The sequence below is a fragment of the Gavialis gangeticus genome, unplaced genomic scaffold (genome assembly GCF_001723915.1).
Source record: "Gavialis gangeticus isolate Ggan-Ray unplaced genomic scaffold, GavGan_comp1, whole genome shotgun sequence".
Lineage (NCBI taxonomy): Eukaryota > Metazoa > Chordata > Crocodylia > Gavialidae > Gavialis > Gavialis gangeticus.
In genome coordinates this window covers 48,465,093-48,478,270 of record NW_017729000.1, presented here as the reverse complement: position 1 = coordinate 48,478,270, position 13,178 = coordinate 48,465,093, and the positions used below count along the sequence as shown (strand labels likewise).

The window sequence follows — 13,178 nt, the reverse complement described above, 5'->3', positions numbered from 1 at the left end:
TTGCCAGATCCACTTTCCTCCCTTTCTTGAAGATTGGCACCACATTGGCCTTCTTCCAGTCTTTGGGCACTACACCAGAGTGCCAGGAGGTCTCAAAGATCCGTGCCAGAGGTTGGGCTATAATGCTTGCCAGCTCCTTGAGTACCCTGGGGTGTAGATTGTCAGGGCCAGCTGACTTGAAGGTATTCAGCTTCTCAAGATGCTCCTTCACAAGGTCAGCGTTTATGGAGGGCAGGGGATCTCCATCACTAGGACCTCCCTGTCCCATAGTGGGCATGGGTGTACCATGGTACTGATGAAAGACCGACGCAAAGTACCCATTTAATAGGTTGGCTTTTTCCTGCATGTCAGTTGTCAGTTGCCCCATCTGGTTCAGCAGGGGTCCAATGTTGCCCTTGCTTTTCCTCCAGCTCCCCACATATCTGAAAAAGGACTTTTTATTGTCCTTGATGCTCAAAGCTAGTTGGAGTTCAGTTGCAGCCTTGGCTTTCCTGGTTTGCTCCCTGCAGGACTGGATCAGTGCAGAATAATCCTCCTTGGAGGTGAATCCCATCCTCCATCCTTTGTAGGCCTTTCTTTTTAGCCTCAGGAGGTCTGCTAGGTCCCTGGAGAGCCAAGGGGGCTGCTGTGCCCTCTTGCTGCCTTTCCTCCGAGATGGAATAGACCTAGTTTGTGGATTGAGGTTCGCTTCCTTGAGGAGCAACCACTCTTCTTGAACTCCCCTCTCCCTGGGGTCATGGTCCCTTAGGACCTGACTGACAAGCCTCCTGATCTTGTCAAAGTCGGCTTTTCTGAAGTCAAGGACTTCCATGTTGCTGACTGACTTGCCAGCTTTATGGCGGATGGTGAAGGTGATCAGCTCATGGTCGCTGTCACCCGGCTTCCCATCGATCACTAGGTCACCAATTAGGTCATCCCCTGTAGCCAGTACCAAGTCGAGCAGCGCTTTGCCTCTCGTTGGCCCATAGACTTCTTGAGTCAGGTAGAGGTCATCCATGCACAAGAGGAAGCTTTGTGACTGCTCAGATTTTGCTGAGTGATCCTCCCACAAGATGTCCAGGTAATTGAAGTCTCCCATGGCAACCATGGTCCTGGAGCATGCGGCCTTAGCCAGTTCCCAGGCGAACTCCTGGTCAAGCTCAGCACTTTGGGTGGGAGGTCTGTAGTAGACTCCCACCGTTGTGTCCCCTGTGCCATGTTCCCCACGAATTTTAACCCAGAGGGTCTCCAGTCATCCACCCTGGTTGCCTATAATTCATTATGTTTGGCTCACAGCCAGCTGGCAGTTATGCACCTGAGAGTCTCGCTTGACTCCCTGCTCCCTAGGTTTGCAGGGCTGGCACTTCGAAAAACTTCCTGTTTCCATGTGAATGAAGTTGTTGTAACATTAAAAGGGGCTATTTGTGCTTTAATATAATTATAATTAATTAAAATACATCCCAGTTAAAGGCTTGAAAAGGTGGCCAAACCCCTAAAAACAACAACCAAATGTTTAGTGACGCATCTGCCTCAACTGTTTCTTGGTTTTGTTTTGCAGGTTAAAATGCATTCCCCATCCATGGGCTTCCAACATTTAAAAAAAATAGTCAGCAGAAATCCTCAGCTTTTCCCAGAAAATAGGAATGCCCAGTGTCAGCAAAGGTGGCCCTACAAAAAGTGCCCTCATGTTATACTTATGGGGCCAACCAATTAATATATAGTTCCATCTCTCAAAAGGAAAAAGAAACACCTAAGCAAAATATGTTAGTAAATACAGGCACTGCTTTTCTTCAGTAATAAATCCTCCCCATTCCAGTTCTGGAAGGCAAATATAGTAAAGTCCTTTTAAAAAAAATCAGTAAAAAACCCCCAAAAATCCTTTACCAAACCAAAACCAAATATTTTTGCAAGAAGTAAAAAAAAATAATAATAATTTACATGTAATTCCTCAGAAGCACAGGTGTGCAGCCATTGAAACAAATCAAATTTTAAATTTGCCTCTGGAGTGAACAAAAAATGTAAAAAATGTAGCAAGTGGCACCTAATCTAATCTATATTTTTTAAAAGCAAAAATAGTAATTTAAGGACCAAAGTCCTAATAAATAAAGGGTTAAGGTAATTTCAAAATTACCAGCACCCACAAATATTGCCTCCTTAAAATCATTCTTGGGCCTAACTGAATTTTCCCAAACATTTATAAAAAAGTATGCTAAAAAGGCTGTACCCTTATTTAAGCTTCTAAAAAAATAGCTTCAAAATAAAAAACAAATGAAGACAATAACCCAATTAAAAATGGCACAGATGCAAGCACCTGCCTTGGCATATCCAAACCCAGATCAGCCCTTTGTACTAAAATTAGCTGTCACAGAACAAGGTTTGGGAGCTGTAGTCAAAATGAAGGTATGGAATGTAAACCAGTTGTGTATGCATTCCAAGTCCTCAACTAGGTAGAACAAAAACATACACCCTGTAAAAAAGAGGTGCTAGTGCTCATGTAAGCACTGGAACTTTAAAAATACTTAATAAAAATGGTAATAGTGGTGAAGTGCCCAGTTCACAGCTAGCAACATGAGCACTGCCTTTACTAAATTGTAATATTAAAACTGCTATGTAGTATACACCTGCTTTGGCACCATATGGTTTAATACCATTTAAAAAAAGAGTTAGTATTAAAAAAAAAAAGTCCCACCAAAACACCCTTGGGTTTGGTTTGTAAATGGCTCCAACTACTACAAAAAAAACAACAGTGAGTTATGTTATCAGGTTTAATAACCCAGCAACTATTGTAAAAGGAAGCTGTGCACCTCATTCAGCTCAAGCAGCAAAAAATATAGTAATCATAGCATCTGGAACCAATACCTTCCCCCCGCCCAAAAAAAAAAAAAGGCAGATTGTAATTGGGTCATTTAAGCACTGGTTAATTGATTACAATGATTCCAGTGGTTTACTGCCACAATAAAAAAAATAATGTGTAAAATCATCTCTTGTTGTTAACAGCTCTAAAAGTAGCACAAACAATGTATCCTTAGCTTCAGCATGCATTCAAAGTCAAGTGTGGGTTCAAAAAAATAGTAAAGTCCTCCCTGCCAAGGTTAAAAATATGTGTAAAATGCTGCCTCTAAAAAAAAAACAACCCCAAAACACCATAACTGCACATGTATTTTTTAAAAAAAGCATAAATTAGGTTTCATGTGTAAAAACCATGCATTAACCAAGGTCTGCCCCTATTAAGGAGGGGACTGTAACATTAAAGGGGGCTATCTGTGCTTTAATATAATTAATTAGCTATTTTGTGTATTTCTGAAGACATAATTTTGTAACTTATTTGTAACCCACGTCAGTAAGCAAGCTGCAAAAGGATATGGTTTCACAACTCAGACTTTGACAAACATTAAAGGAAACAGCATGGTGGCACATGAACAAGCAAAATGATTGGACACTGGTATGGTACAGCATGTGACCACAAAGGTTGTCAGGAAACCATACATAAATTTGTAGAATTTAGACTGAATTTTAAAATGTGATTGGCTTGTTCAAAGTGATTGATTAATTCACTCTCAGAATGACAGCAGCCCACTCTGAACAAAATATATAAAAAGATAAGCTTGTAAAGCAAGTTGGAATCATCAAAAATTCACCTTACAGCACTCATTTAACATTTTGCTGAAGTTAATGAGGCATGTCCAGGACTGCTTTATTTCAACAGGCATCATTTGGGGAGTGAATGCACGCAATAAGGAAATGAAACAGAAGTGATTTCTGGACAACAGATTACAACAGACTCAATCAGTTTTTGTGTCTTGGAGAAGCCTGTTGCTGGTGCACATGTTCTGGGAAGGAAGTTTCTCAGGAGGATTATGAAATGACCATCACCCAGAAACCTTCTTCCTCTTTGCGTGTCAGAGCTGCAGTTGTGCTTGTTTGGCTTGGGTTTTTAGAAAACTGAAGCAGCAGGGCTGCACATGAAGAAATAGCAGCTGGGAGCCTCTTCCAGGTAGTAGGTCATTGAGTGAAAGGATCACACTCACCAGACCAGAGGTGCTCACAGAAGAAAAATCCCTGGCAACTTAATTAAGGACTCTCAGAAACAAGAGCAACTGAGCTGCTTCCTTGGCTGGAAAAGATCCCAGTTCCCAGCTTGGTGGGTGAGTCTTTTAATAACAACCTCTCTGCAATGTTGCTGGAATGAAATCGCTCCCCTAGTCACCCAGGAGCAGCTGAAACAAACATTTAGAACAAAAACAAGCAAGGCATTCCTGAAACCTTTGATCACTAGCATTTTCCAGACTGCTCTTTGAGAGCCCAGATCAGGGTCAGGCCTGCAGAATAGCACTTTATCCATTCAGATATTTGTGTATTAATTTTCACCCCCTGTGAGGATAGTGTTTATTAAAATCCTAGTTTAAGAAATGGAGAGAGTCAGGGCAACTTGCCCATAATAGGCTGTGGAGTGAGTCACTAGATGCTCCCAGCCATTAATTTCCCAGTAGAAATCCTTCCAGAAGAGGGAGCTGTACAGACACTCAATCTGTAGCCACCCCCTCTCCCCTGCTCTCCATGCCTTCCTAAGACAGGGGTGATCCTGGTCTGGAGAAGAGAAGGGGAGCAGTGTAGTAATAAGGCAATTATAGAGTCAAATTGTTAGTCCTCATTATTATGGGATGGAGCTAGAACCCCACCCTCTGTTGTCCAGAGTTACTTTCATTAGTTAGCTGTTTGTTCCTGAATAAAACAGCCTGTTGTTTTGGGGATGGAGAAAAGCAAGTCTCAGTATTCTTTGTTAAGTAAGGAACTTAACAGTGGCAGTGAAAATATCTGTCTTTCTATGAGAAAATTGAGGAATTTAATCCAGACACTGAGGACTGGCAGCAGTATATTGAGAGATTGGACCATCATTTTCGAGCTAATAAAATCACTGATAGGGACAAACAAAAGGCAATATTTCTCAGTGTTTGTGGCAGCAAAGCATATTCCCTTTTAAGAAGTTTGTTGCAACCTCAAAAGCCAGGAGATAAAAATTTGGCAGAGTTGCAAAAGGTCTTATCTGAACATTATACTCCAAAGCCAAACACTATTGAAGAACTTTTCAAATTCCATAACAGAAGGAGGGAGGAAGGTGAATCAATTTTAGAGTATACTGCTGAGCTCAAGAAGCTAGCTGAACACTGCTCTTTTGGAAATGCCCTAGAGAATATGATGAGAGACATTTGTTTGTGGAGTTGGTGAGGTAAAAATCCAATAACAATTACTAGCAGATAGGGACCTGACCTGGGACAAGGTGTAAAGGTGGCAACTGCCATGGAAGCGGCAGTGAAAATTGTACAGGATTTATATCTAGACAATTAAGAAACCAAGTGCAAAGCTCTTAACAAAAGTTTAGAGACTTGGAGAGATGTTTTTGCTGTGGAGGCATGTGTTCAGCCCCAGTTTGCACAAAATGTCCCAGTGCCATAAATGCAGAAAGATTTTTGCTAAGGACACCTAGCAAAAAAATGGACGGGGGGCTGTCCAGCTGTACAACAAGGTGTAGTGCATTGCCCTAGACAGGATAGGGTCCTGCCTAGTCCACATTTTGATCTGAGGAGCCTTCACTGTTCCAAATGTTCAACAGCAAGAGTACTTCCCTAGGGTGCTCCTCTGTAGGGGCTGAGTCCGGTGGAGGTAGTCTGCTCAGGGTGTTAGCATTCCCATGCTGATGGCCTGCCTTGTACTCATACATGGCTAGGGTCAAAGCCCACCGCTGTAGCTGTGCCACTGCCATAGTGAGTACTGCTTTATTTTCCTTAAATAATCCTACCAAAGGTTTGTGGTCTGTTATGATGGTGAAAGCCTTCCCATACAGATACTGGTGATATTCAGTCTTCCAGGAGTGATGTAGTCCTGATTGTCCCAGGGTTATTCTCCTGGAGGAGCCATTTTTGTTCTGGGAGACAAAGTCTGAATGCCTGTACACTTCTGATTTCTACTAGGAGAACAGTGATTCTCTCAGTAAAAACCAGATGTTTGTGTCTAGCCCCTATCTGGAAATGAAAAAAGAGTTACTGGCCCCAAATTCTGTGTTCAGATCACTAAACTATGAGTTCATAGACTCATAGGGTTGGGAAGGACTACAAGAGATCGTCTGGTCCAAGCCCTTGCTTGAGACAGATTCACTCCTGACTGAAGCATCCAAGACAAATGTTTGTCTAACTTGCACTTAAATAATTAATTGTTTAATTTTATCCACAGCTACATCAACTTCCCAACCAACATCTCTGAGTGGACTCAAACCACACTCATTTCAGTTAACAAATATACTGACCTTTTGCATTACATAAATGATATGCCCTACTTTTCTATGATTCCTTGATGTAGCAAACCCACCATATTATGAATGTATGACCTGAAGTTAAGTCTTGCAGTCTACCAAATGAGCTACCTGGGTAATTAGGGCAAGGTAATTTAGCATTTCCAGTTTCTCCCCCTTTTGATCCCTTGGGTGTGCCAGGCCAATACTGGATCCAAGACAGTGAAAAGGGGAATGTGGCAGCAGTGGATGTGAGAAGGCTTCATATCAGATGATTTTGTTGTAGCTGTGTTGGTCTAGAGGCATGGGCAGACAAAACTCTTGGGGTAGAGGCAATATCTTTTATTACAACAACTAGATAGTTGCAAAAAAATATTTTTATTTGCAAACTTCATAATTAGCCATTTTGAAACAAAAAATTCACAACATAAGAATAAAGAAGCACAATCCAGCATCGTGCCTGCTATTGGTCACCTTGGGTTGAACAACCAGCTCAGGCCTATGTTTGAGCCTAACTTACATACCCACAGAGCAGCTTTTTCACAAATGAACTTTAACACCCAGAAAACAATACCATCTTTTAGTTCTTCTGTACAACATGAACAATTGAAGAAAGAAGCAAAATTCAGCAACTGACATGCCATCTGACACCTGAGATAAACAGTATGATCCAGCCTTTGTTTGAGCCTGACTTGCATACTCATGGAGCAGCCTTTTTACAAATGAACTTTCCTACCCAGGAGAACCTTACCAGCTTTTAGTTTTCCTGTGCAATATGAAGTTTTGTTTCTACCTAGGAGAAATTTTACAATCTTTGAACTCTCCTTTGCTTGATGAAGGGCATTTAGGCCTGAAAGCTTGCAAATAAAAGAAATATTTTTGCAGCTATCTAGTAAGTCTAATAAAAGATACTGCCTCTACCCCAACAGTTTTGTCATATCAGGTGTTTTCTTCTTACTACTGAGTACAAGTTGCTCTTACTGACTTCAGAGAGAGTAGGTCACACCTGCAGGAGTTAAATCAGCCCCACCACTCATAAGCAAAGGTCTGAGATATACTCTTATGTTTTCTAGGCTAATCATCATGCACATCGCTCAGTACTTGGTGATTCTGCTCTTCACAGGACTGAAACTCTCCAAGGTAGAAGGAAGATGCTTTTTCAATAACTCCCAACAGCACTGCATCTGCTTACATTTATCTGAGAAAACTGTAAGAAGTCTCACACGTTGTCTCCTTGCCACTGAATTTGAGTTTCGAGGAGGAAACTTGGAGAAATATTTAGGGTTCTTACCATTCAGATTAGAACCATCAGTAACTGACATGCTGGGAACTCTGATGGTAACCAAGGTGATCTTTGGAGAACTTGGTATTCCAGAGGTTCTCTTGGCATCTGTCTTGAAATTCTTTTCCTACACTCAAGTCACAACACTTGAATTTGAAAGTTGCACCTTCCTTGGAAATGCCAGCTGGGCTCACATGGCTGGGCAGATTTTGCCAATCTCATCATTACACTTTCACAATGTGACCTCCACTTCCCTGGTGGACAGAGCCGAGGACTTCTCCAGCTTGAGCAGCTGGCTGGAGAGCCTGCAGAATCTGACTGTGACACAGTCCCAGGTTGCCCATGTTCCATGTGGTATTGGCAAAATTTTTAGAACATTAAACCATCTGGATTTATCAGAAAACCACTTCCAAGATCAAAGTCTGGGATCTTCATTCTGCCAGGGAGCTTTCCCAGAGCTACAGGTACTAAAACTCCGTCGCAATAACCTGATCTCCTACTACACCATATGTGAAATGCTGCAGCAGCTGACCAATTTAGCCCACCTAGATCTCAGTGAAAACAACCTTGCAGCTTCCTCCTCCTCTTCATGTCTATGGCAGTCTTCTCTCTCCATCTTTAACTTGTCCAGTACAGGCATAGATCACATTGTCATACCTCTGCCTCCCAACATTGAAGTACTAGATGTAAGTTTCAATAATCTTCATGCTCTAGACCTCCCACTCCACTTCCTGAAGGAACTCCACTTGTCCAATAACAAACTGCATGCTGTCCCCCCAGCCAAGAACTACCCTGCTTTAGAAGTCCTTATTCTAGATGGAAACCTGATCTCACATCTCTCAAAGGAAGAGCTGTGGTCTCTGAGACACCTGCGGAATGTGAAGGCAGGTCAGAATCCCTATAATTGTTCATGCTCAGGTGCCGGTGAAATCCAGGCCTTGGCAAACACAGAGTCCTTGCTGCAAGGCTGGCCTCAAGACTATGTATGTAAGTCCCCACCCCATTACCAGGGTACTTTGGTGAAAGATGTGCCTGATTCAGCAGTACACTTCAACAAGGCCACAGTGATTGTTCCTGTCTGTGCCATTCTCATACTGATGTGTGGCTGGAATAATTTGATTTGCCAGACATAAAGCACGGTCTGGCCAGCCCTGCTCCTAGGCTGTAGCTTCTTCCCTTCATGCAGCAGAAAAGAGGCTATAAGGCATACTGTTTCTGCAAGGGCAAAACATCTCAGTGACCAATTCTGCTGCAGCACCAGGGCCTGTGGGATGAGCTCTCCTGGGATAGCTGCTCAGGCTAGAGGATTAGAAGGACCAACCAACTCCTGTGATTAAATCAATGAAGCCACCAGTGAAGCACCATTGTCTGAGCCTCCTCAACACACCATTTGTAGGGATGATCTGTTGGGAGGTTGCAGACATCTGAGATGCTAGCAAATGTGTTGCCATCACTTTAAAGTACCATTGTGATCAGAAAAGTGTTGGTGCTCCAGTAGCATTATAGAAACTCCCTAGTCACTCTCTGGCACTATCCCCAGCACAATCATGCCTGTATTTGTCTGGAGTGGGCAAGCTAGAAAGAAGAGGATCTGAATTCTGTATCCAGACAAACTCCATAACACAAGGTAGTTTAATGCCTTCACCTGCCAGGTCCTTGTGAATGTTGCCAGTGAGGTACTGAATACTTCCTGCCCCATGCATGTAGGCTGGATCTACACGCAGATTTTCTATGAGTATAACTGCACCAGACAAGATTTTTGCCATTATACCCATAGAGCCCCTATGGAGATGCAACATAAACACATGGCTTATTCCACTTCCCATATTGGAATAAGTTATACAAGAGGAAGGCCTTTATATAAGCACCAGTCTAATTGCATGCACAGTATGGGAGTTGTAGCACCTTGACAGTATTGGTATAAAAAGTTACAGTACAACTTGGGTATGTAGACAGGTTCTTAGCATTAGCAATAATACAGGCAGCAGACTGCTTTCAGCTATTTTGAATCAAAGAAATTAATGCAGATTTACATCAGTGGAAGGAGATCAGAATTCAGCCCAATGTACTCAGTTCACAAATCAAGGACTTTTTGCTAATGCGTAGGGCACACTATACTTAGCTACTTAACATAAAGCTTTCCTTCACTGCACACCATGCCTTTTAACTCTCAGAAAGCTTGCAGCCTCCAGAAACAAGAGGCTGATCCACACAGCTCAGGGCAGAATACCACAGTGAAGGCATTCTCAGGTCCCCTCAGGGAGACTTTACTTCTGTACTTCCTTTGTTTTGATTGACCTGAAATAAAAGGAGTTTAGACCAAAAGGGATGGCTGATCTTTGTTTATGGAAGACTGGAACCAGCTGTGTGAGTTGTGTGATGTCCCTTTACAACACGTCATATAGGGCTATTGTAGACATGACAAAAATTGTCCCTTTTTTCAGTTTAACTGCATCACAGTTTACACGTATGGGTTTTTTTTACAATTTAAATGACCTGTTTGCGATTCCAAATAAACGTCCTGATGTATTTTAGTTTGCATTGACACAAATTAATACAATGCATCCATGGATCTGTCAAGTATACATGGTAATTTATTGAATGATGTGTAAGAAACCCCTTTGTCCACCAGATGCCATTGCAATTTTTATGTAGTGAGCCCATTTGTCCACCAGATGTCGCTTTAATTTGCAGATAGGAGAGAGAGAGGATATCTGCAATTTTTTAGGTGCTTGTGTATAATGTGCATATTTGAACACCATATGTAGCAGTGCATCCAGCTCCACATGAATCAATCTTCTGCTCACCAGCACAGAAAACTGCACCCCCATCCCCCCGCCCCTGCAACGCTCTGGCCAGGGTGACAACGGCACCATCACCTGCCCCTGGTTTCACCCAGGAATGAAGAAGCCCTTGGCTGCCTAAAGTGAAGAGTGCTTTCATTTGCTATCAGAGCAAATGGTGCCCTCCTGCTCACAGGACTGCAGCTCATAGCCTCCATGCTTCATAATTGATTTATTTTTCCTTGTGCTGCCATGTCGGTCACAGTTGCATGATGCTCACCCCACAATCAGGCCCATGGACGTTCTTGCAACAGCAGCAGGCAGCCCTTACTGACAACGGCACTGTCACCCCATAATCTGCTCCTGGTTCCATCCAGGAATGAAGAACTGCTTGGCTGCCTGAAGAGGGTGCCCTGGCACACTTTCATTTGCCCTTCAGAGCAAACGGCACCTGCCCTCTCACAGGACTCCCCATATCTAAACAGGTTTGGTCCAAAAGACTCTCCAGGTCCAAAGTGAGACATCCCGCCCCCCCCACCTGTCACTAATAGTATCTCTGTCACAACCCCACTCACAGCCCTGACAGTGCCCCACACTGGTGACCTGCCACACCATGGGTTCTGGATGGGGATTTACCAGGTTTTCCAGTTTTACAAGTTTTACTACCCTCTCTACTGGTGCCTCTGTCAACAGCTGTTGATTTGGCAGTGATGAGAACAAAGCCGGGGAGCCTGGTTTGATTACCTGCTAATGGCCCACATTGAAAGAAAATAAAATAGTTTATCATCATTAACTGTAACTGGTATATTAAGCATAATTTACATAAATTACCAAACCACTCAGCATTTACAAGGTAACAGTAATCAACAAGCAATATTCTTCAACTTTTAAAACCACAAGCAATAATCAACAACTTTTATAACAACAGTTATTACAACAACTTTTATAGCAACAAGCAATAACAATAAGCCTTGACTGCTTAAAAAGACAAACAAATGATAATCAATAATCAACAACTTTCACTATAGATAAGCGATGCTATTTTCTGCATTCCTGAGCTGGACTGCCATTCTCTCTCCTGTTCTCATGAATGCCTCCTGCCACGTTGTCCGGTCAATATGTGGCCACAGACATGACTTACCAGTCTTGCAATCTCATGCCACCACACCACGCAGGTACTGATGATGATGACAACCCTATCTATCCAGGCATCATTAACAGAGTTCCTATCTGGTCTGCATTTTTTCAGTGGCAGCATAACAAATGGAGTGGAAAATCAAGGAATGCAGGGAAATGAGCCTTTTTGAGAGCTCTGTGCTCAGCAAATCTTGTGAGCAGATAAGAAGCAATCAGGCAAAAAATCACCAAGAAGGGCTTGCATAGCCAAGTGGTGGGTTGCAGGCCCTGAGCAGCTGCAAACAATTGCCCAGCAGAGCCTCCCTGCCTTATGTTACCCTGTACCTCCCTGCATTGCCTACTAACTTGCCGCGTCTTTAAAGCAGTGTCAGATGCCACCTCCCCTTCACCTCACAGTCTAGCCTAATCACAATTGTCAGTTCAGTTGACAGTTGACTTAAAGATTTCCCCAGGGCTTCACATACCAGGTGTGCAAGTCAGTGTCCCCAGTCTCTCCTCTTCAAAGGAATCTTCACGGGCCAGTACTAGTACCCTGCTGCTGTCCTCCTCACGTGAGGCAGCACAAGTTGGACCCATGGTTGTCAAGGTCTTAGGAGTGGAGGATGGCCTGGATATGCCGATCGTCTCATTTCATGGCGTTCAAGAATCTCCATTAGTGGGTGGAGGTGTCGATAGTACAACATGTTATGCACGGGGGTGCCCTGCTGCTGAGCTCTTGCAACTTCACATCAGAAAGCAACATTCTGAATCTTGGCCTTCACCCTGCACTGGGCCGCTGTCTAGTTGTGCCCACGCTCAGCAAGTCTCCTGGACACATGGAGGTATATTTGCAAGTTTGCATGTGGGCTGTTGCGAACTGGATTAACACCTTAGGGTCCCACAGCACCCACACAAGGCTGTTAGTTTCTTCATAGAACCAAGTGGTCTTAGTCCTACATGCCCTACGTGCTATGGTTTGCTATCTTCTCTCCCTGGTTTGATCTCTTCTCTCCCGGATCTGCTCTCTTATCTCCTCAGCGTCAGACATCTCAGATCAATAAGGAGTACCCATATCTGGGTAGTTGTACTCTCAAAGTCTAGGTCTTCAGGTGACCTGGTCAAGTAAAGTTCACCCTGCTCCAACCCTCTTTTTGGTGCACAATGTTTGGACAACAGACCCAGAAACTTTGTTTCTTATGGGCATACTTGTTGCAATTTTTGGTGCCCAAAATATCTGGAAGGTGTAACTAATCAGTGAGCTATGTACTGACTGGTAGGCCAATGAGGGTCGCCCACAGGGTCCCTTTTGGCCCATGCTACAACAGGGGGCTACCCACCAGTCACCCGTGTGTCAAGACACTGGTCCCTGCTCACAGTTTCTTATATAGCTGGTGAGGGAATGAATGAGCGCTGACAGAAATGACCTGCAATTCGTAAAGCAGGCCAGCTTAATACTCAAGTGGGCTCACAGAAAACTGCTTGTTTTATGTAAAAACAGCGAGCAAATAAAGGGCATTGTACTCTGTATAATACAGATGTGCTGTGTATAATGACTCAAATAAGGAGCTGGCTATTTGGTTGGCATTACATCTCTAAATCCTTTCTGCGCCACACAGCACCATGCCTCTGTAGCACTGGGGGGAATCTCCAGTACATCCCTGAGCACAGTCTTCCCCTTCACAGGGCACAGATGGAAGTGTTGCATAAATTGCTGATTTTATCCCCTGGAGGC

General features: G+C 43.3%; 1 protein-coding gene across 3 annotated transcripts in view; it reads left to right on the top strand.

The window, feature by feature from the left end:
* LOC109290195 (toll-like receptor 2) overlaps positions 1-9,872 on the top strand; it is a 17,846-nt gene extending 7,974 nt beyond the window's left edge. Inside the window, exons 1-2 of one of the 3 annotated variants that reach the window (XM_019506605.1) lie at positions 3,649-4,124; positions 7,339-9,872. In XM_019506605.1, the coding sequence (XP_019362150.1) occupies positions 7,349-8,680 (1,332 nt within the window). In that variant the 5' untranslated portion in view covers positions 3,649-4,124; positions 7,339-7,348 and the 3' untranslated portion in view covers positions 8,681-9,872. Of the gene's footprint in view, positions 1-3,648; positions 4,292-7,338 lie in introns of those variants that run through there. The other 2 variants (XM_019506606.1, XM_019506607.1) reach the window with 2 other exon arrangements.
* Positions 9,873-13,178: the final 3,306 nt, after the last annotated feature.